At 47.3% G+C, this 24,544-nt stretch overlaps 1 protein-coding gene and 1 pseudogene across 1 annotated transcript; both read left to right on the forward strand.

Annotated features, from left to right (window-relative positions):
* The window catches only part of LOC138162334 (zinc finger protein 420-like), a 41,663-nt pseudogene extending 19,318 nt beyond the window's left edge, over positions 1-22,345 (forward strand).
* Positions 2,809-19,124, forward strand: LOC138162333 (KRAB domain-containing protein 4-like). Its single transcript, XM_069089400.1, has 5 exons — positions 2,809-3,176; positions 3,671-3,753; positions 8,994-9,120; positions 9,452-9,521; positions 18,970-19,124. Exons 1-5 carry the CDS (start codon positions 3,146-3,148, stop codon positions 18,986-18,988), a joined length of 330 nt encoding a protein of 109 aa, XP_068945501.1. The 5' UTR covers positions 2,809-3,145; the 3' UTR covers positions 18,989-19,124.
* Positions 22,346-24,544: the final 2,199 nt, after the last annotated feature.

Below are 24,544 nucleotides of genomic sequence, written 5' to 3' on the forward strand. Positions count from 1 at the left end.
TGCTTAGGACAGTATCTGGTAAACAGTAGGCATTTAATAAATGCTTGACTTAGAGAAAATCTTTTAGAGCATAGAGAGGTTAAGCAATTTGACCAGGGTCACCCAGCCAGGATCTGTCAGAGGCGTGACTTGAACCCAGATCACCCTAGCCTCAAGGTCCACTAAGCTATATACTCTCTCGAAAAGTACTCATGAAAAAAAAGAGAATGGAGGAAATGGGGCTAGACAATAGTTTATTTTTGAAGGCTCCTTTTTAAAAGGCAGACTACAACCCAAGGCAGCCAAAAAAGCCAGTATAATCTCAGCTGCTACAAAACAAGGGGAATGCCTGCCCCTGTATCAAATGAATCCTGATCAAGCCATGTCTGGAATGTTGTGTTCTGTCCTTGATTTTAAGGACATGGGCAAGTCAGCCAGCTAAGCATCAAGTCTGTATTTACTGTTTGCTATGTGACAGTGTATGGGACAGGTAAAAGTGTGGTTTCTCTGAGACTATCTGTAAAGCAAGTAAGTCCTTAGGCCTTAGGCCTAAGTTTCCATTTTTCTAGAAATTATGTGACTTTGAAACTTTAGAAGTCTTTCTGTATAGCTGCTCTATTTCAGTCATCCCTTCTCACCTAGCTTACCATAAAAGAGTTAAGTTTCTATAAAACTGCAAGAATTGCTGGACAAGACTGTTGATAAGGAGGACCAGGCAGTGCAGTAACCTTGGGAAGTTGAGGCAGTAGCCTTGAGAAAAATCTCAGACCCTGGTTCCCAGACTAAAACTCCTAGATAATACTAAAAATAATGAAGAATGGAAAGGAACTGGCAGCAGCAGGTGGATTTGACCAATCAAGGAACAGACAGTAGCCTTGGGGCACTCAAGTCCCCATAAGAATGTCTAGGGTAAGACTGAAGAGGGTTCAGTATTCTAAGATTGTTATTGTGCCTGCCTAATGAACTTCATGTATTATGTATATTATCCAACAAGATTAGAGCCTCATTAGTAATAATTATGTTAATGTATGTAACCCTTGCTTATTTAACCCAGCTTTAGCTTCTATATGATGGCCTCCTCTCCTGGGCATTGTTCCAGTGACTGGACCGCTGGCTTCTCACTTCTTGGGAGATTCTAATAAAACTTCCTATCTTCACTTTGAGGTCTCCGAATAGTCAGTTTGGGTTAGGGTCTTCGTACCCCACACAACAGGGACAGGAAATAGAAACATTTTCAAGAACACAGCCCATGAAGGTTCAGAGACAGAGGACCAGAACAAAGAGAGGATTGTAGACCAGTCCACACAAGGATGAATGAAGGGCAATGTGGCGTTTAGCCCGTGCGGTAGCACAGAATCACGGAATCGTGGAGTTGGAGAAGAGCTCTGGGTCATCTGGCTCAACCCCATAGCTCAAGTGAACTCCCCTGGACACGTCCCCGACAAGGACTCATGCAGCATCAGCTGCCACGGTAGACACCGAGGTAATGGTTACATTAAGTGGACGGGGCCCTAGGAATGTGCCACAATGCTACTTCCAGCTGACACTGATCAGCTCATGACCAGCTGACCTCACTGTGTTCCTCTGCTGGCTTTTCCCCGGCCCCTCAAACGGGCCGGTTTCCACCATTTGTCTCCCGATTCTGCGGACGGCTGGTGACAGCTTGGCTTTCCAAATTTCCTCAGTGATTTGGGGCATTTTATAATATGATTGCCCATCGTTTGAGTTTCTTTTGGAAACTTCATTTACATCTTTTTTCCCTTTATCTATCTTATTCTGCTCTCCATGAATAAGGCCACACTGGTGGTCAGGGCCGAAAGTCCAGTCTCCTCTGGTCTGGGCATCAACCCGTCCCAGGCGTGCTGCAGTAAGGAGTTGGGAAGGACTCAAGGGGAAGGACTCAGCCAAGAGGGCGCTAAGCACGTGGCTGACGTAAGCAGAGCCCTGGACCAGTAGGAGGCAGGGCTTGGAGACGGGGAAGCCTGATTGGTCAGAGCGCCTAAAAGCATCTTCTATGGGTCCAGTGGTGATGCTGAGGCAGCCATGATGGTCATGTGCCATGACTGACACAGGCCGTGTCTGTGGCGCCCCTGAGCGTTCTCGAATCATCCAATGTTTGTGCCTGGAGCGATGTGGCCCTCAGGGGCTCTTCGCCAAAATGACTTGCCAAATAATGGACTAGCTGGCTGGCCCTCCTCTAAAGGGGTAGGGGAGGCTGGATTGGAACTCGTGAAGCCCGAGTCCCGGTGTGGTGCTCTCCACGGCGCCCTCTAGGGGCCCTTAGGAAAGTGAAGTGAACCAGCGCAGGCGCCCTCTGATACCACGTGATACCCTACTCGCTACCCCACGTGCGCGTAGTGACATTGCGGCTCAGTGCCCTGTCTGGGTCAGTGATGGGTCTGAGTGGAGGTCAGAGGCCAGCCAGGATCAGGCTTTCAGGCCGGTCCAACGTGCAGAGGGAGGCGGGGGGGGGGGGGGGGGGGAGGGGGTGGGGGGGGGCCAACGTGGAGAGGGGGGCGGGGGGGGGGAAAATTGGTCGTGACGTCACCATCCTGCGCAGGCGCAGAGGCTGAACTACAAATCCCAGAATCCTGGGGGGCCAGACTCATTTTTGCCCCGTACACCATTTCCCAGCAGCCCTTGTAGTACTGGCCTCCTTAAGGGCTGAAGAGGCTTCGCTCCCGAGGTTTGTGAAGTGAGTGAGGAGACCCCACTCTCGGGAGAGCAGCCTCCCCTCCGTACCTGGGCGTGGGCCTCGGAGGCTGGAGACCGCTCTGCCCCACGATGAACCTGACCAAGCTGCCACCCCCCCCCGCCTGCGTATGCGCATGCGCGGGGCGGGTCCTTCCCACTAGTGCAGGGGGCGTTGCCTTCGCCCCGCCCCCAGTGCCCCTGGTGGGCTGAGGTTTCGTGCCCGGCCCTGACGTGTGTGTTGGAGGAGACTGCGGGGTGCTGGGGTCACCTCCCGATTTCGGCCTCTTCTCTGTCCCTCCGCGGGGGTCTCGCCGCGACCCTCACCCACCGCCCCTAGCAGGGTTCCCCCCTGGGGAAGGGGCCCGATTTCTAAGCCTGGAACTGGGGGGGGGCCCGGGGTGTGGGGGGGGGGGTGTTCTGCGGCTGCCGGGCCGGGGCTGGGGAGGGGGCGTGAACAGGTGGGCTTGACCCCATGGAGCGCATGGGCCCCGTGCGCGTGTGCGGTGAGTAGGGGGCTCAGAGAGGTGCGGGCAGTTCTGGGGCGTGGGGGTCTCCCGTGTGGTCAGCGTACGTGGTCATCTGTGACCCGCAGGGGACGGGGGGTTCCCGGCCTCCGAGCTCTGCCCTCACCCACCCTTTGGCATCCTCCCTTGGGTTCTGTTACCTTTACCCCTCCGCGAGCCTCGGGCACGCGTGGGCCTGGCGTTTCCCCCTAAGAGCTTTGCTAAGACGCGGACCTCGCCAGCTCCTGTTTGCAGGGCTTGCTTGTGTCACGTGCGGCCCGCGAGCCCAGGCGGGGGCTAGTCCTGCGTGGGGCAGACGCGTCCTGGGGGGCTGCCCGCCCCGCTGGAAGCCCAGGGGCCTGAGGAGCGAGGGGTGCCATCAGACACCCCGAGGAGCGGGCGGCCCCTGGCATCGCTCTGGCCACAGCGGGTCAGGCCGGTCCGGAGCCCAAGGTAGTTCCTGCCTCCCTCATGCCTCCTCTTTCCTCCCCCAGCTCTGGCCTCTCAGAGGTCTGTCCTTCCTCTAGAGGGGCACGCAGAGGAGGAGCCGCCCAGGCTGCCGGCGGGGGGCTCCCAGGTGAGTCGGGGTTCCCCTCTCGCACTCTCAGAGCGCAGCACCTTGTCCAGCGAAGTGCCTTCCAGGGACTCCAGCCAGCGTTCACTGGGTTCATAGCCAACGACCTCCTCCCCAGGCAGAGCTTTTTTCCTTCCTTTAAATGTACTTGTTGAGTGTGTAGCCCTGCCCTCAGGGAGCTTACGGTGTCACCTGGAAGCCAGGAGCCAGCCACCACCTGGAAGGCACAAAGAAAGCAAAGATGCCGCCGCTTCCTGGAGAGGATCCTGGTAACTGAGGCCTCAGAAGAATGGGCAGATTCTTGATAATTGGAGAGGAGAAACTGCGGAGGGGTTCTAGGCCAAGGTGAAGAACCGAGAGAAAGCGGCAGAAAGAGGAATGAAAATGCCGCCTTTTGAAGGGTCCAGGAGTGTGTATTGGAGTGGACTGATGCCCCAGGACGGTTCACCTCCACTCCCTTTAATACCCTTTGACATGACGCTGCATCTTGGTAAAGGCTTTGCCTGCCTCTTAGGCAGGTGATGCTGGAGTGAAAACGAAGGAATTCCTAGTGCTTTGCTGGGAGGCTGAGTTTCCCCTTATGAGCCAGCTTGGAGAAGGAGCTGCGCATGAGAGATGTGGTAGGGGCCCCTTTCATTATGCTGGCAAAGGAAGATTCCTAAGTGAATAAGGCTATTACATCCATTGGAGTTTTTCCTCTCAGCCAATTACCTTAAAAACTATGTATGTGATCCTATACATAGCACTATTCAAGGTCAGATAAGTCAATCTAGTTGACTATATAATCGTATAACTTAAATTTGCCTTTTTAAGTACAATCGTATTATACATTCAAAATTACCATAAATTTCTGCTTCATAATCTTGAGTGGGATCTCATGGCTGGCTTCTGTTCTACCTAACTCTAACCCTGAATTGCTGATTTTTTATTTCCTTTCACCATTCCTTCTGAATTTTTCCTTTCTCCTCAAACTCCCAACTCTTGTAGCGATGACTTACCCCCTTACTTCACAAAGAAAGTTGAAGCCATTAATGTTGGAGCTCCTTCGCTGGCCTTCTACAATCTTCAAGATTTCTCAGCCTCTTTTTCTCTGAGAAAGAGCTCTTTAATCTTTGTTACTCGTAACCTTAATTCCATTCTTTCTGTGTCCTTCAGAGCCTTTTCCCAGTAATTGTTCCCTCTTCCTCATGCACTTTGTAATAGCTAGTTTGAAAAGTTTGTAATATTTTTATTTTTTTAGTATATTTTTAATATATTTTATTTAGTATTCTCTTCATTTGCTTGTGTTTTAGGTTATTTATTTATGTCACTTCTTTAAATCTTAGGTGTTGGGGTAGCTAGGTGGTGCAGTGAATAGAGCACAGTCCTGGAGTCAGGAGGACCTGAGTTCAAATTTGACCTCAGACACTTCACACTTACTAGTCATATGACCTTGGGCAAGTCACTTAACTCCAATAGCCCTACCCTCCCCCCTCCAAAAAAAGCAAAAAAAAAAAAAATCTTAGGCGTTTTAGTCCTTTTTACTTATAGTCCCTTGTCACTCATTTTCTGACCTCTTCCCCTTTGGTGGGACCCTAGGGCTAGACTGAAAAGCTGTTTCAGCCTTCTCCCACATTAAGACAGTTATTTTCACCAGCCTTGATCATTGCTCTCAGTAGTTTTTGGGCGGACAAGACTGGGTTTCCATTACCTTTCGTTTATGCCCCAGCAACCAGCTGTGCTGCTCCTCTGTTCCTGTTCCATCTCAGACTTTCCTTCTCCATTCTGCCACCTATTGCAGGGTCAGAGGGCACAGTGGGTGCAGAATCTTTGCATTGTTAGGGTTCTATCACTTTGGGTGGAAGAAAGCCGACTTCTCTCCCCTTCCCCATTTTCTTGCTGATTTATTGCAGTGAGATGAGGAGGGGATGGTGTGCAGCTGTGGAGTCTGTAGCAGGCGGGGGAGGGGGCAGTTTGGACACCCTGCTGAAGTGGGAACACTGAGGGTGTTGTGTGCCAGATGGAGCCCTGTGGAGCACCAAGGCCTTTTTGTTTATTCATAGCGTGGCCTCCTTTTGGGGTCTCTCGCTTTCTTGTCTTGTGGATTCGGCTGTACTTGCTCCTCACCTGATGGATTCTCCTTTAGGAGGTTTTTGAGTTAGTGGGAACTCGTGACGGTGCCTGGCCTGCCATTTTGCTGGCCACGTACCTCCCTCATGCAGCCAAAGCTGCGTGTCTTTATAGGCTGTCTCCTTATAGGCATGCTCAGATCTCCTCACTTCTTTAAAGAGAAAGTCTTGCCATAGCCCTTTGCTCTATCCAGCTGCTGTGCCTTCTTTCTCTGCTCCCTCAGGGATAAAAGACTTGAAAAAAAAAAAAATTCCCTACTGTCCATTCTTCAATTCCTTGCAAATTGGCTGTTGTCCTCAATGTAATCCTGGAAATGTCCTTGCAGAGTTCATCCGGGATCTAAGTGCCAGATCCATTGACCGTCTTTCTGTCCTCAGTCTTTTCAATCCCTCTGTAGCATTTGATGTTATGGATTGTTACTTCCTTCCTTGGAGGCAGCTAGGTGGTTCAGTGGATAGAGTGCTAGGCCTGGAGTCAGAAAGACCTGAGTTCAAATTTGGCCTCAGACACTCTAGCTGTGTGGCCCTGGCGAATCACTTCACCTCTGTCTGTTTAATCCACTGGAGGAGGAAATGGCAAACTGCTCCAGTATCTTTTTCAGGAAGTCCCATATGGGGTTGGACATCTCTGAGAAAGGACTGAACAGCAACCCTTCTTCCCTTTGCTCTGTTCATCCTCTGGCTTCCTGCTACTTCTCTTCCTGCCTTTCTAACAGTGACTTCTTTGTCTCCTTCACTGGCTTCTCATCCCTTCCCTAATTCCTTAAGTCCTGTCTCCTCTGTGCTCTTTCCCTTGACAAGGGCCTTCATTCCCGTGATCTCATCTAGCAGGATTACACAGGTGACATGATGCACCCCGCCCCCTGCTGTGTTTACAGCTTCCCATCCCTGCAGGACAGCACCTGGATATTCTGCTGGCACCTCCAGTTCACACAAACTGGGCTCATACTTTTTCTTTCCGAATTTGTGTTTTTCTTCTGATGTCCTCATCTTCTTTGCTGCTTCTCTCCTGGCATTTGTCACTCAGTCTCTCATCCTTTTCCTCTCTCTCTCTTGTTTCTCTTAGTCTGCTCCTTTCAGTTAGTAGTGGCATCATAGAAAGTGTCACCCGCAGCCTCCTCTTTTACAAATAAGTCTCGGAGATGTGCAGCCAGCCCTGGTTTGTGCAGATAGGAGGGAGAATTTGAATCCTAAGTCTGCAGTTCAGTAGCCCTGTGACCCTGGGCCAGTCCCTTGAGCTCTCTGTTTCTGGTTCATTTGTCAGATTAGGATGATGATACTTGCACAGCTCCCTTTACAAAGGTGTTTTACTGGTAAATGTCCGCCCTCTCCTGTCTATGCACCACTGCCAGCTTGAGCTGTCACTGTGGGGTAAAAAGAGTGTTCTGTCCAGTAGCACAGTCCCTCCTCTGGCTCCTCCTGAAGAGGCTCCAGTCTTGTACTAGTCTCCTCAGGCTGGAGATCCTCAGGGTTCTCCTCTTGACCCTCTTGGCGTGTCTCTCTAAGTTCTCTTCCTCAGTGCTGCATTCGCTCGGGCTTTGTCTGCCACCATGAAGCAGGTGGTTCCTATTGCCAGCTCTGTAGCCCGGTCTGTTCTGAGACCCCAACCTGTAATGTTTCCACAGAGGTGGCCCAGATGTTCCTCTGTGGCAGGTCTGATGCCAGCTTGGGACCCACTGATGGCTTACCTTTCTCTGGTTTTCATGTTCACATCTTTGATCATTTCCTCTCCCTCATAGCCAGTCCCTGAACCAGCTGTATCCCTTCTGCCTCTGTTCTCCTTGACACCCGTTGGGCAGAGACCCTCCCTTCAACACATGTCCACTTTATAGTCCTAACAGGACTTTGGCCTTCCCTCCCTCTTTTGCCAGTTCATCTTTCTCATCATTGCCAAAACTAATCTTTCTTTTTGTACAGTCATCCATTTGTTCAAAAACCTCAAGGGGCACTGTATGGCTAAGTCAATACTCTTTGGTTGGTATTCAAGGCTTGGACTTGGCAATTCAATTAATTGGTCTTGGACTTGGATTCAGGAAGACCCGAGGGCAAATCCAGCCTCAGACATTTACCTGCTGTGTAACCCTAGGCAAGTCACTGAACCCCTTCCATTTCTCCCTCTGTAAAATGGGGTAAGAACAGTGTGTACTGAGAATCAAATGAGATAATATCCATAAAGTTCTTTGTAAAATTTAAAAGTACTGTCATAATGTGAGCTACTATTGTTAAAGCTTCACAAGGATAGATATAAATTTTTATACATAGTAATCATTCAAGGGATCCAGTGAAATACAAAAGGTCACATATTAGGACCAGGGATAACATGTATTAAATTATTGATAATATCGATTGCGTTTTTAGAAGGTGAATGTGCTTTTGAGGGCTAATTCTGATGGCCAGTGTCTCACAGAAAAACTTTTCTAGTCAGTTTTCCTTGATTTCTTTTTGTCGTGATACATTTTCCCATATTAAGCAGATTCATTCACTATTGCTTCACTGATCATTCTTTAAAAAACAAAAAAGGACCATTCAGCCATCGTCAGTGGGAGGGGCAGGAGGTCTGGAATAACTTTCAGGCTTTGCCAAGCTCTGCTCCATTGGACAAGGGGCTTAACCTCTCTGGGCCTGTTTCCTCATCCAGGGGGTACTGCCGAGCACCTCTAGGTCTGCAGTTGTTAGCGATGTGATTCTGACTTCTGTGGGAGTTTGGGGAGGAAGACTCTCTTGCACCTGATGTTCTTGCTAATTTTTTCTTTGTTCTCCTCCCCAACCCTCACCTCAGACTGTCCGGAACAGCTTTGAAGGAGAGTGGAGGGCTGATGGGCCGGGGCTTGCAGACAGGCTTTCGAAACTGGCTCAGGCTCTCTCCTCCAGACCAAATCTTCTTGGTGGCTATGTCTCCCAAACTCTTGATTTCTGTTAATGAAACAGAGTTGGAAGGGACCTTGGACATCATGTGCTCTCGCGTGTACCTGGACAAGAATCCTCCCCCCACTAGCCTCCACGTGTTCTCTCATGCCCTGTCACTGCTGTCTGAGTTCTGCATTATCTTTGCTCTCGTCCTCTTTTCTTTTCCCATTACCATACCCTGTTAAGGATTGTTTCTGGGTGAGAACAGGAATGTGTTTGGTATTTTAGGAGGCAGTGACATTCAAAGATGTGGCTGTGGACTTCACTCGGGAGGAATGGAGGCAGCTGGCCTCTGCCCAGAGAGACTTGTACAGGAATGTGATGCTGGAGAACTACAGGAACCTGGCTTCATTAGGTAAGGGCGATTTCCCTGGGCCGTCCTCGGACCACCCTCAGTCATTCAGACAGAGAACAAACTGCTCTGGGGCTTCTGAGATACTTGGCCTTGTTTGAGCTGAGCCTTGTCTTCAGTTTCCCTTTTGGACACGGAGCTATGGGGGCTTCTGCTCCTTCTTCTCACGTGAAGTCTTCACATTGTTACATATGAAACTGCTCCACTGCATAGACCCTGAACCTTAGCCTTCATCTTTGTGAGGTTCTGAAAATCAGTGGGCAGGGATGGAGTCCTGGGATGCTGCTCGGCCACAGCACCTGGACCCAAGCTCTGTGTCTTTCCCCATGAGCAGGGCATGCAGTGCCTAAACCAGACGTGATCTTCTTGTTGGAGCACGGAAAAGAGCCCTGGATGGCTGGGAGGTCAGTATTTCCAGGTGAGTAATGAGAGGTAGGCAGGGGGAGGCCACAGTCATGAAAGGCTGGACTCATGGCGGTGTTCTGTGGGTGGCGCTCACCTAGGCCTGTGGACAAGCTGAGGTCATCTGGCGTGAACCTTGAGCTAGGGACCCCTGTTCTGATTGCAGCCTAGCCACTGAATTCTTGAGCAGTGGTAGCTTCTGCTTGAGGACTTCCATTGCTGGAGAGCTCGCTCCTTGTTCTCTGGATGGTTCTGCTAGGTCTTTGTCCTGAGCTGATGGTGACTGGCTTCCTCGCCATTTCTCCCCCTTCTCCTGTCAGTGCAGATCAGAGCAGTGTCAGCCCACGACCTCTTCCACAGGACAGCCCTTCCCGTCAGGGCTCAGCTCCACTTCCTACTTGCGTTCTCATGCTCTCCTTCACATACAGAGGAGCCCCTCGAAAGCCTGGGCCTGCCTTGTGCCATGGGTCCCACCCCTTGCTTGCTTTCTGGCTGTTTCCCTCTTTCTCTTTATATTGGTGCCTTTCTGTTTATGGGGTCCTTACATTTTCCTTCTTTCCTTTCTTTATTGAATGCCCTGAATTCTGGATTTTTCTCCCAGATACCTTTCCTTTTACAAACAAATCCTTTTGAATGAGGATGCCCTTCTTCATTGCTCTTGAATTTCTCTGTTGTCCACCCTTCTTCTGCCTGTGCTTGACACTGCACTATCCTTGTCTGTGTCCCAGTTCTCCTTCTGCTTCCCTGGCTTTTCTTCCTTCTCCAGCTCACATGGGCTTCAGGCGCTCGCTAAGGACTCGAGCTTCTTTTCTCCTTTCTCTGCTGTTGCTCTCCCCAGGCTCGTCCATTTGAGTCCCTTCGGCTGTGCCACCATTGCTGATAGCTGCCAGAGCTGCACTCTCATAACAGTTGTGACGATCTACACAAGTTGCCAGTGTTTTAAGTCCATAAGTTAGAGAAGTCACCTGAGAAGAGGGGTCAGAACTACTCTGCTCAAAGAGATGAGAGGTTATTACTGATTTCTGGACCACAAGCCCCACGTGACTTAAGGCCAAGGTCTCACTCCTTAATTCAGTGGGGAAACAAGACTGTGCCAAGTGGAAAGGTGTCCTTCCAGGTGTCAGAATTCTCACTGAATTCTTCCAAGCTTAGAAACCTGCAGGAATGCCCTGTCTCCGGCAGCAGCACCGCATCCAAGCTGTTTCTCCCTCCACTCTCCAGCAGGCATATTCAGGCCAGTTTGGTCGCTGTCTCCTTGCTGTGATGGACTCTTCCAGGATGTATGGTGGCTTCTAGCGTTGTCTGCCCCTTACTGAACCGGGTCTCTCCCACCCTGCCTCCCAGAATCATGCATAGAATAGAGGGTAGGCTTTCTCCTAGATGGGAATGTTAAAAGGTTTGAGCAATGCCTTTGGCCTGCCCTCCTCCCGCCCCCCCCAAGTTATCAGGAAGAAACTAAACCATTAAATTGAAAGAAGGCTTCGAGGTAAAGGACCAGAAAGGAGCCCTGACCTGTTCTAGAGGGCAGAAGAGTATGACACAAGGGGAATCAGGGAAGAAGAGCCATGTGGACACTTGGAGTTAAGTTATGGACGTGGGGATGGCTCCCCTGTGGGAGGAGGGGGGAGGGCAGGAAGCAGCAGTTTGCAGACTCAGGAATGCTGGGGTTGTATAGACCGTCAGGGGAGTCAGAGGAAGAAGAGGTGAAGAGGGTGGTGGCTGGAGACGCTTTGTAGGAGTAGTGGTTTGTCAGACCTGATGTGAGTGCTAGCTCTCACTAGGGCATGTACCTAGGCCATGGGAGAGAGACTTCTAAGATTGGTCACTTCTAGTGACCATTTCCAGCTTCTGGAAATTCATGTTGGAGCAAGTGATACCTGCCACAAAAGAAACAAACTATTGGTGGATTCTGATTGGTGGCAATCTGAAGACTCTAGAAGGGAGGTAATTAGCTGATTAAAAAGTTGGTATCTGAGAATACAGGTCGGATTTCTGACTTGCTGGTCAAAGGAAAGTCAGTAATATCCCCAGCTCTTTGCCAGGGATGCATTAAAACTAAGTCAGGCTTGTAAAATACACATCTGCTGTCAGTCTTGCACATATTACCAGCAAAGCTTTAGGATGAAAGTGGAAGCAGAAGGAGAAATCTGCCAACGTAAATATAATGAGACTGATGTGAGAGTAATCATAACGTAGGAAAAAGGTGTCGTGTTTCTTGAATTGGACAGCCTCGATATTTATTTGACTGAATTATTGATTGGTATCAATTGGAAAATGCTGTGGGCAGAGCATACCTAGATTTCAGCAAGTCATTTTTATTTCTTGTGCTAGTTTTGAAGATGAGACATAGAGATTTTGGTTAGTAAGAACCCCTTGGGTAGATTTGGTGCCATTTGAATAACTGGACACAAAGGACAGTCAGGGCATCAATGTCAGGGCGAAGGCAGATCTCTTAGTACCTCAAGAGTCTGTCCTGGGCTTTCTGTTGTTCGGCGTCTGTGAATTACTGGGATCAGGGCATAGATGTTGAACTTAACAGTTTCCAAATGACAGAGAAGCAGGAGGATAGATGAGACTTTGCATTGGAGAATCGAGATCTCAACGACAGGCTGCAGTAGCAATGGATCACAGATAGTGAGGCTCACCAATGAGTGTGTGTCTGGCGTGAATCACGTGCGTGAGATGGGGGCAGCTCGGCTTCTCTCCTTGCACAGTCAATGTAGGGGCTTTAGTGGAGCACGAGCTTGAAGTGTGTTGGCCGTTATGGGGCAGACAACTCGAGGCAAAGCCTCTGTAAGAAGGGAAGCAACGGTCCTGTCACATTCTGCCTCGGGTCCAGGTTTGGAATGTTCTGTGTAGTACTGAGTGTCACGTTGTAGGAAAGATCTCAATAGACTGGCTGGGGAGGGGAGTGAAAAATATGCCACGCCAAGGACCTATTGATAGAATGCAGAATGTTCAGCCTAGAAGAGACTTGGCACAGGGGCACAAGAGCCATCTTCAGATATGTGAAAACTTGTCCGGAAAGTGGGTTAGATTTGTGCTTGTCCTTAAAGGTAGAGCTGAGAGCAGTGAATGGAATTTTCTGGGAGACAGTTTTCAGTCCCCCGTCAGTCAGATCTTCCTGAATACAGGTGTCCAAAAGTGTCCTGGACTAGCCCTTCAGGCTCAGGCCGGATGGCTGCCTTAGGATGTCTGAGATTCCTTCAAACTCCAAGATGCTGAGAGTTCACAGAAGCAAAGTGGGGACATGGCCCCATCAGCAGTTCAGAGAGGGCTAAAAGACGTTGCTGGAATTGGTGAGGAGGCCACTGAAGACCATTGAGAGCATGCACTCAGTATAGTGATGGAGAGAAAGCAGATTGAAGTGATTGGGGAGTGGCTGATGAAATAGTGAGAGAAGCCTGAGAATTAGGAAGAGCACATGGCACGCAGTTCAGAAGGACTCACTGGGGAGAGATGGGAGATACCCGAAAGATCAGTTTGTTGTTTGAGCATCGCTCTCAGAGGCAGCCAGAGGAAATTGGGGGGGAGCAGGGTTAGTACTCCTCTGAAGCTGGAGGGAGGCTGAATGGCTGATGGTAATGTGGCCTAGGGTGTGAATAAGATAAGATATGAGAAGTGTTTTGCAAATTCTAAAGTGCTTCAGAAATGTCAATTATTTTTGTTTTAATGCAGAGATGTTTTAAGGAAAGGAGTCAGGGGTTTTTATCAATTGGCCCCATTCTCATCAGTGATGGAAAAGGCTGTCAGGGTCTGGAGCACCACTGTGATCGATGAATAGGCATTTTGTAAGAGAGGAGAGAATGGCTAGAGGCAGGCAAGTCTTAGCTGAGGTCATAGCCCATAAATGTATAGTTTTGGTTTACTTTAATTCTCCCAAAAATATGGATGAAAAGAAACTTGATTCTGTGATTTCAGCAATCTAGGGAGAAGGAAAAGAGGGGGCAGATCTGAATGCTTCCCAGGCCTTTCCTGTCTCCTCCCTAAAGGGTGGCTTAGGGTGTGACTCTTTCTCCTGTCCACCTTTTCCTTCCTACCCTTTTCTCTCTGGAGATTTAATTGAGCCACACCTTATTGTAATAATTATTGAGGGCCAGTGTAATGGCCCTCAGGTCCATGCAGTCCCTTCTGTTTTACTGAGTTTATAATCAGTCCTCAAAGATAGGAGTCCCAGATCGTCTTGCTTGTCTCCTGAGGAGCCTGTATGCAGGTCCAGAAGCAACTAATTAGAACCCTATGTGGAACATCTGATTGGCTTAGGGTTGGACAAGGAGCTGGACAAGGCTGTTTGTTACCACCTCATTTAGCTGATATGCAGAAAACATCCTGAGAAATGCCAGACTGGATGATCAGAGCTGGCGTTAAGGTAACAGGGTAGATGGTGCCACTCTGATGACAGAAAACAAAGAGAAATTAAGAAGCCTCTTGATGAGGGTGAGAGAAGAGAGGGTAGAAGTCGGCTTGAAGCTTGAAAAGAAAACTAAGATCTTGGCAACCAGTCCTATCACTTCCTGGCAGATAAAGGAGGAAGAAATGAAAGCAGTATCAGATGTTTTGTTCTTGGGCTCCCAGATCACTGCCGATGGTGACTGCAACCATGAAATTAAGTGACACGTACTACTTGGAAGGAAAGCTATGGCAGATCTGGGCAGTGTGCCAAAGAGCAGAGACACCACCTTCCTCACAGAGGTCCATATAGTCAACACTGTGGTTTTTTCAGTAGCAAAGTATGGCTGTGAGAGCTAGGCCTTGAGGAAAGCTGAGCACTGCAGAAGCTGTACTCATGAATCGTGGTGCTGGAGACTCTTGAGAGTCCCTTGAACATCAAAGAGATCAAATCAGTCAATACTTAAAGAAATTAATTCTGGACTATTCACTGGGCACTGAAGCTGAAGCAGAAATACTTTTGGCCACATAATGAGAATATGGGACTCATTGGAAAAGATTCTGATGATGGAAAAGCTTGAAGGCAAAGGGAAAAAGGGGCAGCAGAGGATGAGATGGATAGATGGTGCTATGGAAGCAAGGAACATGAGCTTGGACAGACTTGGAGAGATAGTGAAGGATGGAAGGGCCTGGCGTGCTGTGGTCAGTGGGTCATGAAGAGGTGAACATGACTGAATGAATGAATGACAACATATCAGATTGGTGTTGTTCAAGTGATTTCAGTCACGTCTAACTCTTCATGACCCCATTTGGGGTTTTCTTGGTAAAGCCATTTCCTTCTTCATCTTCTTTTTCAGATGAGGGAACTGAGGCAAACAGGGTTAAGTGACTTGCCCAGGTTCACACAACTGGTGAGTGTTTGAGGCAGGATTTGAACTCAGGTCTTCCCAGCTCCAGGCCCAGCATTTTGTATACTGCTCAGAGCCCCCAGAGAGGGGAATAGGTGGTAAATAGGTCATTTATTAAGCACTAAGAGCCAGGTGTTGTGCACCTAGGACAGTATGTAGCATTCAGGCAGGTTTGACTCTGCTCTAATTTAAAGGAAGTGGACTTGTTCATAGAGGCTTGCTGTGGTAGCCTGGGGTGAAGGCTGCCAGGAGGCCAGGAGCCCCCTGTAGTAGCCTGGGGTGAGGTGACAACATAAGCCTTCCCTGGGATCCAGGACTCCCCACATGCCCTGCCCACCAGGATGGGACGGTGAGCTCCTCCTTCTCTCTGCCTGCCTCACACTGCAGTCACCATCTACTCTGCCTCGGCTGACCTTCTGTGTCTGTATCACTGCTGCCCTCATTTAAGAGCCACAGCAGAATCCCGTCAGAGTCATTCGTTCTCAGTTCAGTAAATTAAGTTTCACAGATATCATTAAAAGTAAAGTGAAACAGACCTTGTCCTCAAAGAGCAGACTGTCACCAAGAGAGAAATCCATACGAACAGCTGTGCTGCAAGGGAGAGCAAGCTTCTTAGGGTCATGCATTTAGAATGGAAGGGGTTACAGGGGCTGTGTAGCCCCGTCCTCTCCTTGCACAGGTAAGTGCAAGGGCCAGGTCCAGGTAGTATGCAGTCAGGAGAGGCTGTGAGGACAAAGAGGCGCCAGAAGGAGGGCATAACCCTCAGTGCAACAGCCCTGAGAGGTCAGATGTACAAGCTGCTGGTCTGAGCGATGAGGTCCCCAGTAACTTTGGAGAGATGTTTCCACAGGGTGGTTAGGACAGGGTCCTGCCCCAGGGAGTGGGGGCCCTGATACTGCAGGTGAGGCTGATTTCACTGGACGTTTGGTGATGCCAGGGAGGGAGAGAAGGAGGGATCGCTTCAGGCAGGTTTGGGATAGGGCCGCCATTTCATAACTGGAAATATCCAAGCCAGTTTGTAAGCAATGGGGAGTGAGCCAGCAAACATGGAAGTCACAGGATCTGGATGCAAATTGTGCCTTTGGTGCTTCTTAGCCTTTGGCAAATCTTTTACCTCTCTGGGCCTCAGTTTTCTCCTTTGTAAAGTGAGAAAGTTGGGCTAGGTACCCCTTTGGTTCCTTTGGCTTTAAATCTCTGATCCAGTGGAAGAGAGAAGGTGATTGTTGGAGCAGGGATCACAGAGGAAATTAGAGAAGGCCGCAGACTCCGCTGCCTTTCAGGATGGACAGGGCTGTGGTCTTGGCTCAGGGAGAGGGGGGGCTGTTGCTCCAACATGAGCAGGTCATTCTTGCCACGCTGCCTGGAAGCCCAGCGGTGACTCTGTAAGCCTGTATGCAGCCTGCACTCAGTCCTCCAGAATGAGGAGGAAAGAAAAAGAGTCCCCATGGGCTGGTACCCGTGTCCCCGAGGTGAGGAGGCAGAATCTCAGGCCTTTGCCTTAGTGGTGAGCTGTATGCCATTGCACTCCCCTTTCTGACAGATGGACCCCTCTGCTGGGGATGGAGACCTGGAGGACACCATTCCTGCCAAATGCACACTGCCTTCAAATAGTGGGTCAATTAAAGTGGTTAAATTCTCTGGACTGAAGCGGGTGGGTGCTCCGTAGGACGTCTATACAGGCAGTGATGCCCTGGTCCCAGAGGTCGCACGTCCTGGAGGTGGGGGCGGCCTCTGTGTTTCCTCCCAAATTGTACATTCAGTGATGTTGACTTGTGGCCAACCTTAAAATCTAAAGGTGACATTGACTCCTTAAATTTTCTCAGTGAATTAGTGTGGAAGTTTGTGGAAGTTTTGGGGATAAGGAGGTGGCTGAGCTCTCGTTCACTCCATCGGCCACAAAAGTTCTTTCTCTAACTGGGTCACTTTCTGATGCTTCTGTATCCATGTCAGAGAGATGGTCCATTCAGAAAAGTTACGTATCCTAACAAGATTCAGTCACATAGATATTTCTTGCCAGGGACCTGAGAGGCCATGATTCTTAAAGTCTGGGTCTTGCTTGGTTGGGGTCACGTGGTGCTTGTTGTCTCAGAACAGATTGCTCCCTAACTTCCCCTTTTTCTTCTGATTAATATGTTAATGGCTTCAGTGTCTGAGTCTTCAGCGTTTGTCTGAGCCAGGGGCAGTGGCTGCCTTCTCTTTTCTCCACCCTTCTTATACTCATGACAGATTAAAAAAAACTGCTCCATTTAGACTGAGAGGAGAACGATCCATGAAGTTGTCATTTATGGCTTTCAGGAAAGACCTCTGTTAATTGTATTCTCCTGTTCATCAGTATTTGGCAGCTCCTGAATGGGGTGGTGGCACATGGTTGCAGTTAGCCAGGTCTAACTGGTTGGGAACTTTGAAGGGTAAAGGGTCCAAGGGCAGAGGCAAAAGTATTGTTGATGCTGCTAACAGTGATGCTAGCAGTGAGACTAGGTAAAGAGCAGAGTGAGGCTTAGAGCTAATTAATTGGCTGGGAAATAGGGAGAAATTAGGGCCCTAGAAGTCACAGTGAGAGCACAGAAGAGGTGGGGGAGGGAGGAGGGCTAGGGCTGTTCTGAAAGAGCATTGTGGATGGAGGCAGTTGCATGGTTTCAGATTTTTAGAACTAGAAGAGCTTTGAATGATGTAGGTCTAGAGTGTGACCACAGTCATGGGTTACTGGGTTAAAGGGGAAGTAAAAGTTGTGTGGGATCTGAGGGGCTAAAGAGACTGAAAACAGGTGTTGAAATGGTCATAAACATGAGATTACATCTCTAAAATGATGACCAGAGAAGGACTCAGGAAGAAGGCTGACCCTGGGCATCAGCCACGTTAAAGGGGAGCATGATACCCTTACTCTCTTTGCCCCTCAGCTCTCAGGGATCGGTAGATAGAAGCAGTAGAATTGAAAGGAGGTGATAGGGGGTGGCTAGGTGGCGCAGAGAATAGAGCACTGGCCCTGGAGTCAGGAGGACCCAAGTTCAAATCTGGCCTCAGACATTTAAAACACACACACACACACACACACACACACACACACACACACCTAGTTGTGATGACCTTGGGCAAGGCACTTAACCCCAATTGCCCTATCTTCCCCCCTCCAAAAAAAAAAAAAGGAATATAAGTATATGGCCTGGACATGGCAGGCCAAAGGCCTGGAGATGCCTGGGAATAGGGACTATGCTGACTCTACCTCTAGATGAGGGGAGGTACTGCCGCCATCTCCCAGCAGAGATGGAGCGTCCTGCTTGGGGAGTAGCAAGGACACCAGTGTTTGGGGATTGCAGAGCACCTGGGGAGTAAGAAGACTGGAGTGGTGGGGGCCTGCTCGTGAAGGGATTTGAATGCCAAACAGGGCTTTGTATTTGATCGTGGAGTTTATTGAATGGGTGGAAATGGGGGATCTGTTCAGATCTGTGCTTTGGGAAGATGAATTTGACAGCTGAGTGGGATGGCCCAGAGAGGGGATCAGCAGGCCAACTCAGCACTGGCTGTAGCAGCAGTCCCGGTATTAAGTGAGGAGGGTCTGCACTGGGATGGTGAATGTGTCAGAGGAGAGAAGAGAGCACATATGGAAGGCAGGGTGACAGCAAAATCTACAGGATTTAACCACAGACTGGATAGAGGGGATTGGCAGACAAAGGCTATTACTAGGGGCAGCCTGGAGAAAATAGAGGCTTAGGTGAATGGGCATGAGAGCCTGGTGGGAGGAAACAGCAGGACAGCACCTGCATTTAGTCCATCTCTATTGGATTAAATCAGATATTGGGAAGTGAACCTAAGGGGCCTGTTAACTGTTGGGCAAGAGGGAATATGCATCAAGTAAAGGTTCCATCTAAAATGTTGTTTTGACAGAGCTTCCACAGCCAAGGCCCCTCTGGGTAAGACTCTCCCCATGATTTGCTAGGCATTCTTTCAGTGGGAAGGCACAGAGTTAAAGAGCTGCCTCCACACCTGGGATTCCAAAGATGAAGCTCTTCTTCCCTTTGATCTTGGCGGGGGAGGGGAGCATCTGAATTTCTGCTCCTCATTTGTGGAGAGAGCTTTTCATTTTTGCTGTTACAATAGCTGTTTTCTTTTTCCTGGTCTGAGAAGAGGGGACATTTACATTTCTTATTACTTCCAGACTTCCAGACTCTGACTGAAGCCAAGGAGTCATCTCCAAAGCAGGGTTTTTGTGAACGAGAGTCATCTCAGCAGGTCATGATGGAAAACCTTGTTAGAACTGACTTGTGGTACTCCACCTTAGCAGGAGCTGGGGAATATAAAAAAAACCAGTTAGGGAGATGGCAGGGAATCAAGGAGAAATCATTGAAGCCTTTAACCACACACAAGAACATTCCCACTGAGCAGAGGGGTCCTCAGTGTAATGAATTTGGAGTAAACATTAGTCTAAGCTCAATCCTTGTTAGACAGCAGAGAGTGTTTATAGGAGAGGGAAGCCATAATTGTGGCAGATGTGGAAAGAGATTTAAACATAGTTTCGACCTAATCAAACATCAAGAAATATGTTCAGGAAAGAAAATCTATGAATGCAATGAGTGTCAGAAAGCCTTCAGCCAAAATGCCCATCTTATTCAACATCAGAGAATTCATACTGGAGAGAAACTCTATACTTGTGCTGAATGTGGGAAAGCCTTTACCTGGAGGACACACCTTATACGACACCAGAGAATTCATACTGGAGAGAAGCCTTATGAATGTAATGCATGTGGCAAAGCTTTCAGACGTAATACACATCTTACTGAACATCAGAAAATTCATACTGGAGAGAAACCCTATCAGTGTAATGAATGTGGAAAAGCCTTCCCTCGGAGTACAGATCTCACTCAACATCAGAGAATCCATACTGGAGAGAAACCCTATCAATGTAATGAATGTGGTAAAGCCTTCAGGTGGAGAGCACTCCTTACTCAACATCAAAGAATTCATACTGGAGAAAAGCCTTATGAATGTAATGAATGTAGGAAATCCTTCAGGTGGAGTACAGCACTTACTCAACATCAGAGAATCCATACTGGAGAGAAGCCCTATGAATGTAGGGAATGTGGGAAGGACTTCAGATGGAGTACAGCCTTTGCTCAACACCAGAAATTTCATACTGGAGAAAAACCCTACCAGTGTCCTGAATGTGGAAAAGCCTTCAGCCAAGTTATTCATCTTATCCAGCATCAGAGAATCCATACTGGAGAGAAACCATATAAATGCAGTGAATGTGGGAAGGACTTCAGACGGAGCACTCATCTCACTGAACATCAGAAAATCCATACTGGAGAGAGAGCCTTTGAATGCAGTGAGTGTGGGAAAGCCTTCAGGTGCAGCTCAGCACTGATCAGACATCAGAGGTTTCACAGTGGAGAATAACCTTGGGAGTGTAATGAAGGATGGGTTTTCCTTCAGATCATTCATTCAAGATATGATGCTTAATAGTTCTGCTTTAGAGAAGCAGAGTGACTTATTAGGGAAAGAATTGGACTGAGAGTTGGCAGATACCTGGGTTCAAATCCCAGCTCTGCCTAGTATTGACTTGTGTAACCAAGGGCAAGTTATGTAATATCTCTGAACCTTATTTTCCTCTTTTGTAAAATGGGGATATCATTTGTCTTGCACTCTACCTCATAGCATTATTGTGATGAAAGTGCTCTATACATGTGAATTATTTGTTACTAGATTTGGGAAGGCTGAGAGAAAATTTTGTTCCCTTCTTAATTTCCTTTTCACCTGCTATTCTAGGGAATTGCCAAGTGTTGATCTGGGTTCTGCAGTTAAAAGCTGCTAAATGCCAATTTGCTATCCCCAACCCCAAATAATTGTCAGGCTAAATAGGTAAATCTTCCAGTATGATAAAGTAGTGTGAACTAGAAGACAATAACTTTTAAAATAAAGTTGCCAGATAAACTTAGGCTGGTCTAACATTTGTACCAGGTTACCTACTAGAAAAGTTCATGTCCATAAACTGATGTGCATTAAATCCAATTTTGCTGTTGTGTAGTGATAGGAGTAGTTTTTTAATAAGTCACCATGGTTCCTGACATCGTCTTTATGAACCGTTAAAGGTTCATAACATCATATCATGTTAAACTTCTCAAGTGTAATCGAGTTGACTAAACAGACTAAAAAAGGAGCAGTCCATTATAGACTGTCTGATCTGGTGTCCTCACGTACTTTGCACAGTTACCATGTTGCCTTTTCATAATTACTGCCTCACTTTATGCTGCAACAGATCAGAGGAGATCACAGAATCTGAGAGGTGAAAATGTCCCCCAAGGTCAGTCCCTTGGTTCTTTGAACAACAATTCCTCTCTCTGCAGTCTCCCAGTGATAGGGATCTATCTTTGACTCCAATTTTAAACTACCCTAATTCTTGGGAAGTTTTTTTTTTTGAGGGGGGAAGGCAAGGCAGTTGAGGTTAAGTGACTTACCTAGGGTCACATAGCTAGTAAGTGTGTCCGATGTCTGAGGCTGGATTTGAATTCAGATCCTTCTGACTCCAGGGCCGATGTTCTATATTCATTGTGCCACCTGGCTGCCCCAAGAAGTTTTTCCTTACATTAAACCACAATTTCCTTCAGTGTAGCTCCCAACTGTTATTCTCACTTTTGGACTCTGGAACCAAGCAGAACCTGCCTAATCTTAACATCTTAGGGCAATTTGATGTTTTTTTAGCTTTAGACTACCTTAAGACTTTTGGGATGCTGTGTTGTTGAAGACATCATAATAGCTTTAGTAGCTCTTTGGTAAGACCTAGCCATCTGTAGTTCCTTCATTTGATACCTAGCTATGGTGGCCTGAAGCCCACTACTATTCCTCGTCTCCCTCTTCTGGACATGCTCCATTTTGTTAATTCCCTCCCTAAAATCTAATACCTGCCCCTTCAAAACTAGATGTAGCCTTTCAAATGTGAACTGAAAAGGGCCTTGAGCAATATTGTCTTCTGTATCCTAGACCTTGTGACCTGATTAATGCAGCTTAACATTAAATTAGGTTGCTAAGTCACATGTTTTTATAGATGTATTAAAGAGATACCTTCTATTCATTTGATTTTGGGGGGAGATTGTAAATGTGGGACTTATGTATTTATTTCTGTTGAATTGCATAATGTTAAATTTGACCCATTATTCTGACCTGGCAATAATTTTGGATTTGGATTTTGTAATGGAATGTATTAGCGATTGTAATACCGTCTATATTTTAATCCAAATCATTGATTAAAAGCTTGGAATAGCACAGGACTAAGGACAGATCCCTGGGGAACTCTGCTAACCTTGGTATTTTAATGACTGGTCAGAGTCTGGCCCTTCAGCACAGTGCAGAACTTGGTGGTGTTCACCCCGTGCGCCTCCATTTTGGAGAGCAGAAGATAGTAACGCTTCTTTTTTGTTATTAACTTGACAAATGTTTCCATATATAAAGAATGGAAATAGGATTATATATGAAATCACGCATCTTTTGTGAATAGCTTTTTTAAAAGTATATATTAAATTTGACATGGTGCTTCCAGTCTTGCCCTGCTCATCTGTGTCCTCTTTGAGCTTCCATCTGCTCTTTCCTGTGTATTTGTTAAATATTCTGTTACTCTTTTTTTCTTTTGCACCATTACCACTAAATCCTTCCTCCCTTATCCCTAGTAACAAATAAGTCTGTTTCAGCAAAACAAGTCATTCACACATTGACCAAGTCTGGAGCCTAGGAAGGCTTTGACAGATGCTTTGCTTAGGATGAATGATGACTTTGTCTAGCAGTGACACAACTCTGGTTTGTCCAGTGTGAATTGTTCTTCATGAAAGAGAGCTGGCACTTGCTGATCCTTTCCCTCCTAAATGCTCACAAGCCATCCCTTTAATATCAAATTCAAGTTCAGGGGTCTGTGGTTTGAAGACTTCACCTTCTTTCCTTTTTGGAGAATGAGATGACATTTGCTTCTCTGTAATTCCCTTTCTCCACAGCCTTTTGAAGATCACTGTTCAGTATCTTGGTGTGGAGCATTTACAACTCTGTTGAACTCTTCACTTATTTTTAGTATTGAGCCCTTATTACCTGTTTTGGTTCTGTTCTCCCCAGAGCACGCATTATTGTCTTTGGATGAGAAAACAAGCAAAGTGAGAGTTGAGTGATTCTACTTCTCACTTGATCATTACCATCAAGTCAGCTGTCTGTGAGCGGTGGACCTCATCCTTTCTTTGATCTCCTTGCCCCCAAAGTGCTTTGAAAAAGTCGTTTTGATTTTTTTAATCATTTATTGGAATCCTGAGTTTATTCTGAGTTTTAGCATTCACTGTTGGTGTTTTTACTGAACATACTATTTTTTTTGTTCCTCTGTGGTTACTTGTCCTTTGTATATATTTTTAAATTCTAAATTGAATTTCTTGGGCATCCAGATTGATTCAGTGCCCACCTTTCTCTTGTTCCTTTACTGTAATCATGTTTTTGCACTTTTAGCACTTACTTTTTGAAGCTTCCTATTCCTCTTGGGCCAAGTTCTCATGAAGAGCTTAAGGATATGAAATAGTAACCATCCATTCCGGAAAGCTTTACAATCTGCCATGCCCAAATCTCGGGTGCATGTTAGACTCTGTCCAGCTTCCTTCTCATCTGTTATGAAATGTCAGATGGGTAAGTAAGGCTTCTTATCTCTACTTCAGCCATTAGTTCTTCCTTATTGATCAAAATCAGGTATTTGAAGAGAGTCTCTTGATCCCTTGCTCTGTCTTTTGTAGAACAGAATGATCATTCAAGCAAGTCAGGAATTTATTAGTTGCTCTGAGTTTGCCAGAGGGAGAGCTTCAGAAGATGTCTGGACAGTTAAACTCCTACATCACTACATCATGCCTCCATATCATATTTCTTGGTCTGTTTCCCAAATTCTTAATCCTTTCTATTGGTTTTACCAGCTGACCTATAATATTCCCCATGACATTTTCTTCCTTCTTTCACTCTTCACCCCTTCCTTACAGTCATGGCCCCAGGGATAGAGTTGTTTGGGCAGTTAGGGGAGTCTCCATTGCCACTAGGTCCATGGCCCATGTTGAGGGGCCCATTGCTGTTTGGTGTGTAGGCTGGCACTTACCTGAGCCCCACTGTGACTTTTTTGATACTAGCACAAATACCAAATACTCATAGGTGTGGCAGGTGAAATCTGAAATGACTGAGGAAACCAAGGTTCAAGGTTCTGAGCTTATTGCTTTATTAAGCAGTGTGTGCCAATTGCATAAGAAATTGAGACCAGGCCCCCTCAGCTTGGCCCTGGACCCCAAATTCAGGGGGGGACAGATTTTTATGCATTAAAAGAGAACAATAGCATATAAACCAGGATGCAAGATTAGGTAATCTGATTTCTAATTTGAAGAAAGATTAGGGGCTTCCTGAGCTGGGAGGGGGAAGGTAAACAGATACAATTCCCTAAAATCAGAAAAAGATGTGTCCCACTTCTCCCCCTCCCCCCAAGTGTTTGTAATGTAATGCCAAGGAAAGACAACTTCCCAGGTTCAAAATACCAGCATAGGTGCTCTCCATTTTACTCAGTGACAAACCAAGAACAGAGAAGGTCAAAACATGACATCATTCAAAATACAGCATCTACTAAGTGTGATTAAATAATCTCCAAGTACTACCCCACCCCAGGACCTTCCAATCATTCAATCAATTACAAAGTTCCTGGTCTAAATACTTCTCCACCCCTAGGCTATACCTTCATTTAGTCC

This window comes from Petaurus breviceps, unplaced genomic scaffold, assembly GCF_028583685.1.
Source record: "Petaurus breviceps papuanus isolate PSGF00001 unplaced genomic scaffold, PetGlider_PUasm1.0 186, whole genome shotgun sequence".
NCBI lineage: Eukaryota > Metazoa > Chordata > Mammalia > Diprotodontia > Petauridae > Petaurus > Petaurus breviceps.

Bases quoted from the DNA above. Each gene is read 5' to 3' on its own strand.
- LOC138162333 (XM_069089400.1), top strand. From the start codon at position 3,146: ATGGAGCGCATGGGCCCCGTGCGCGTGTGCG. The intron at 3,177-3,670 runs GTGAGTAGGGGG...TTCCTCCCCCAG, and splicing joins GGGCCCCGTGCGCGTGTGCG to CTCTGGCCTCTCAGAGGTCT. The intron at 9,121-9,451 runs GTAAGGGCGATT...CCCCATGAGCAG, and splicing joins CAGGAACCTGGCTTCATTAG to GGCATGCAGTGCCTAAACCA.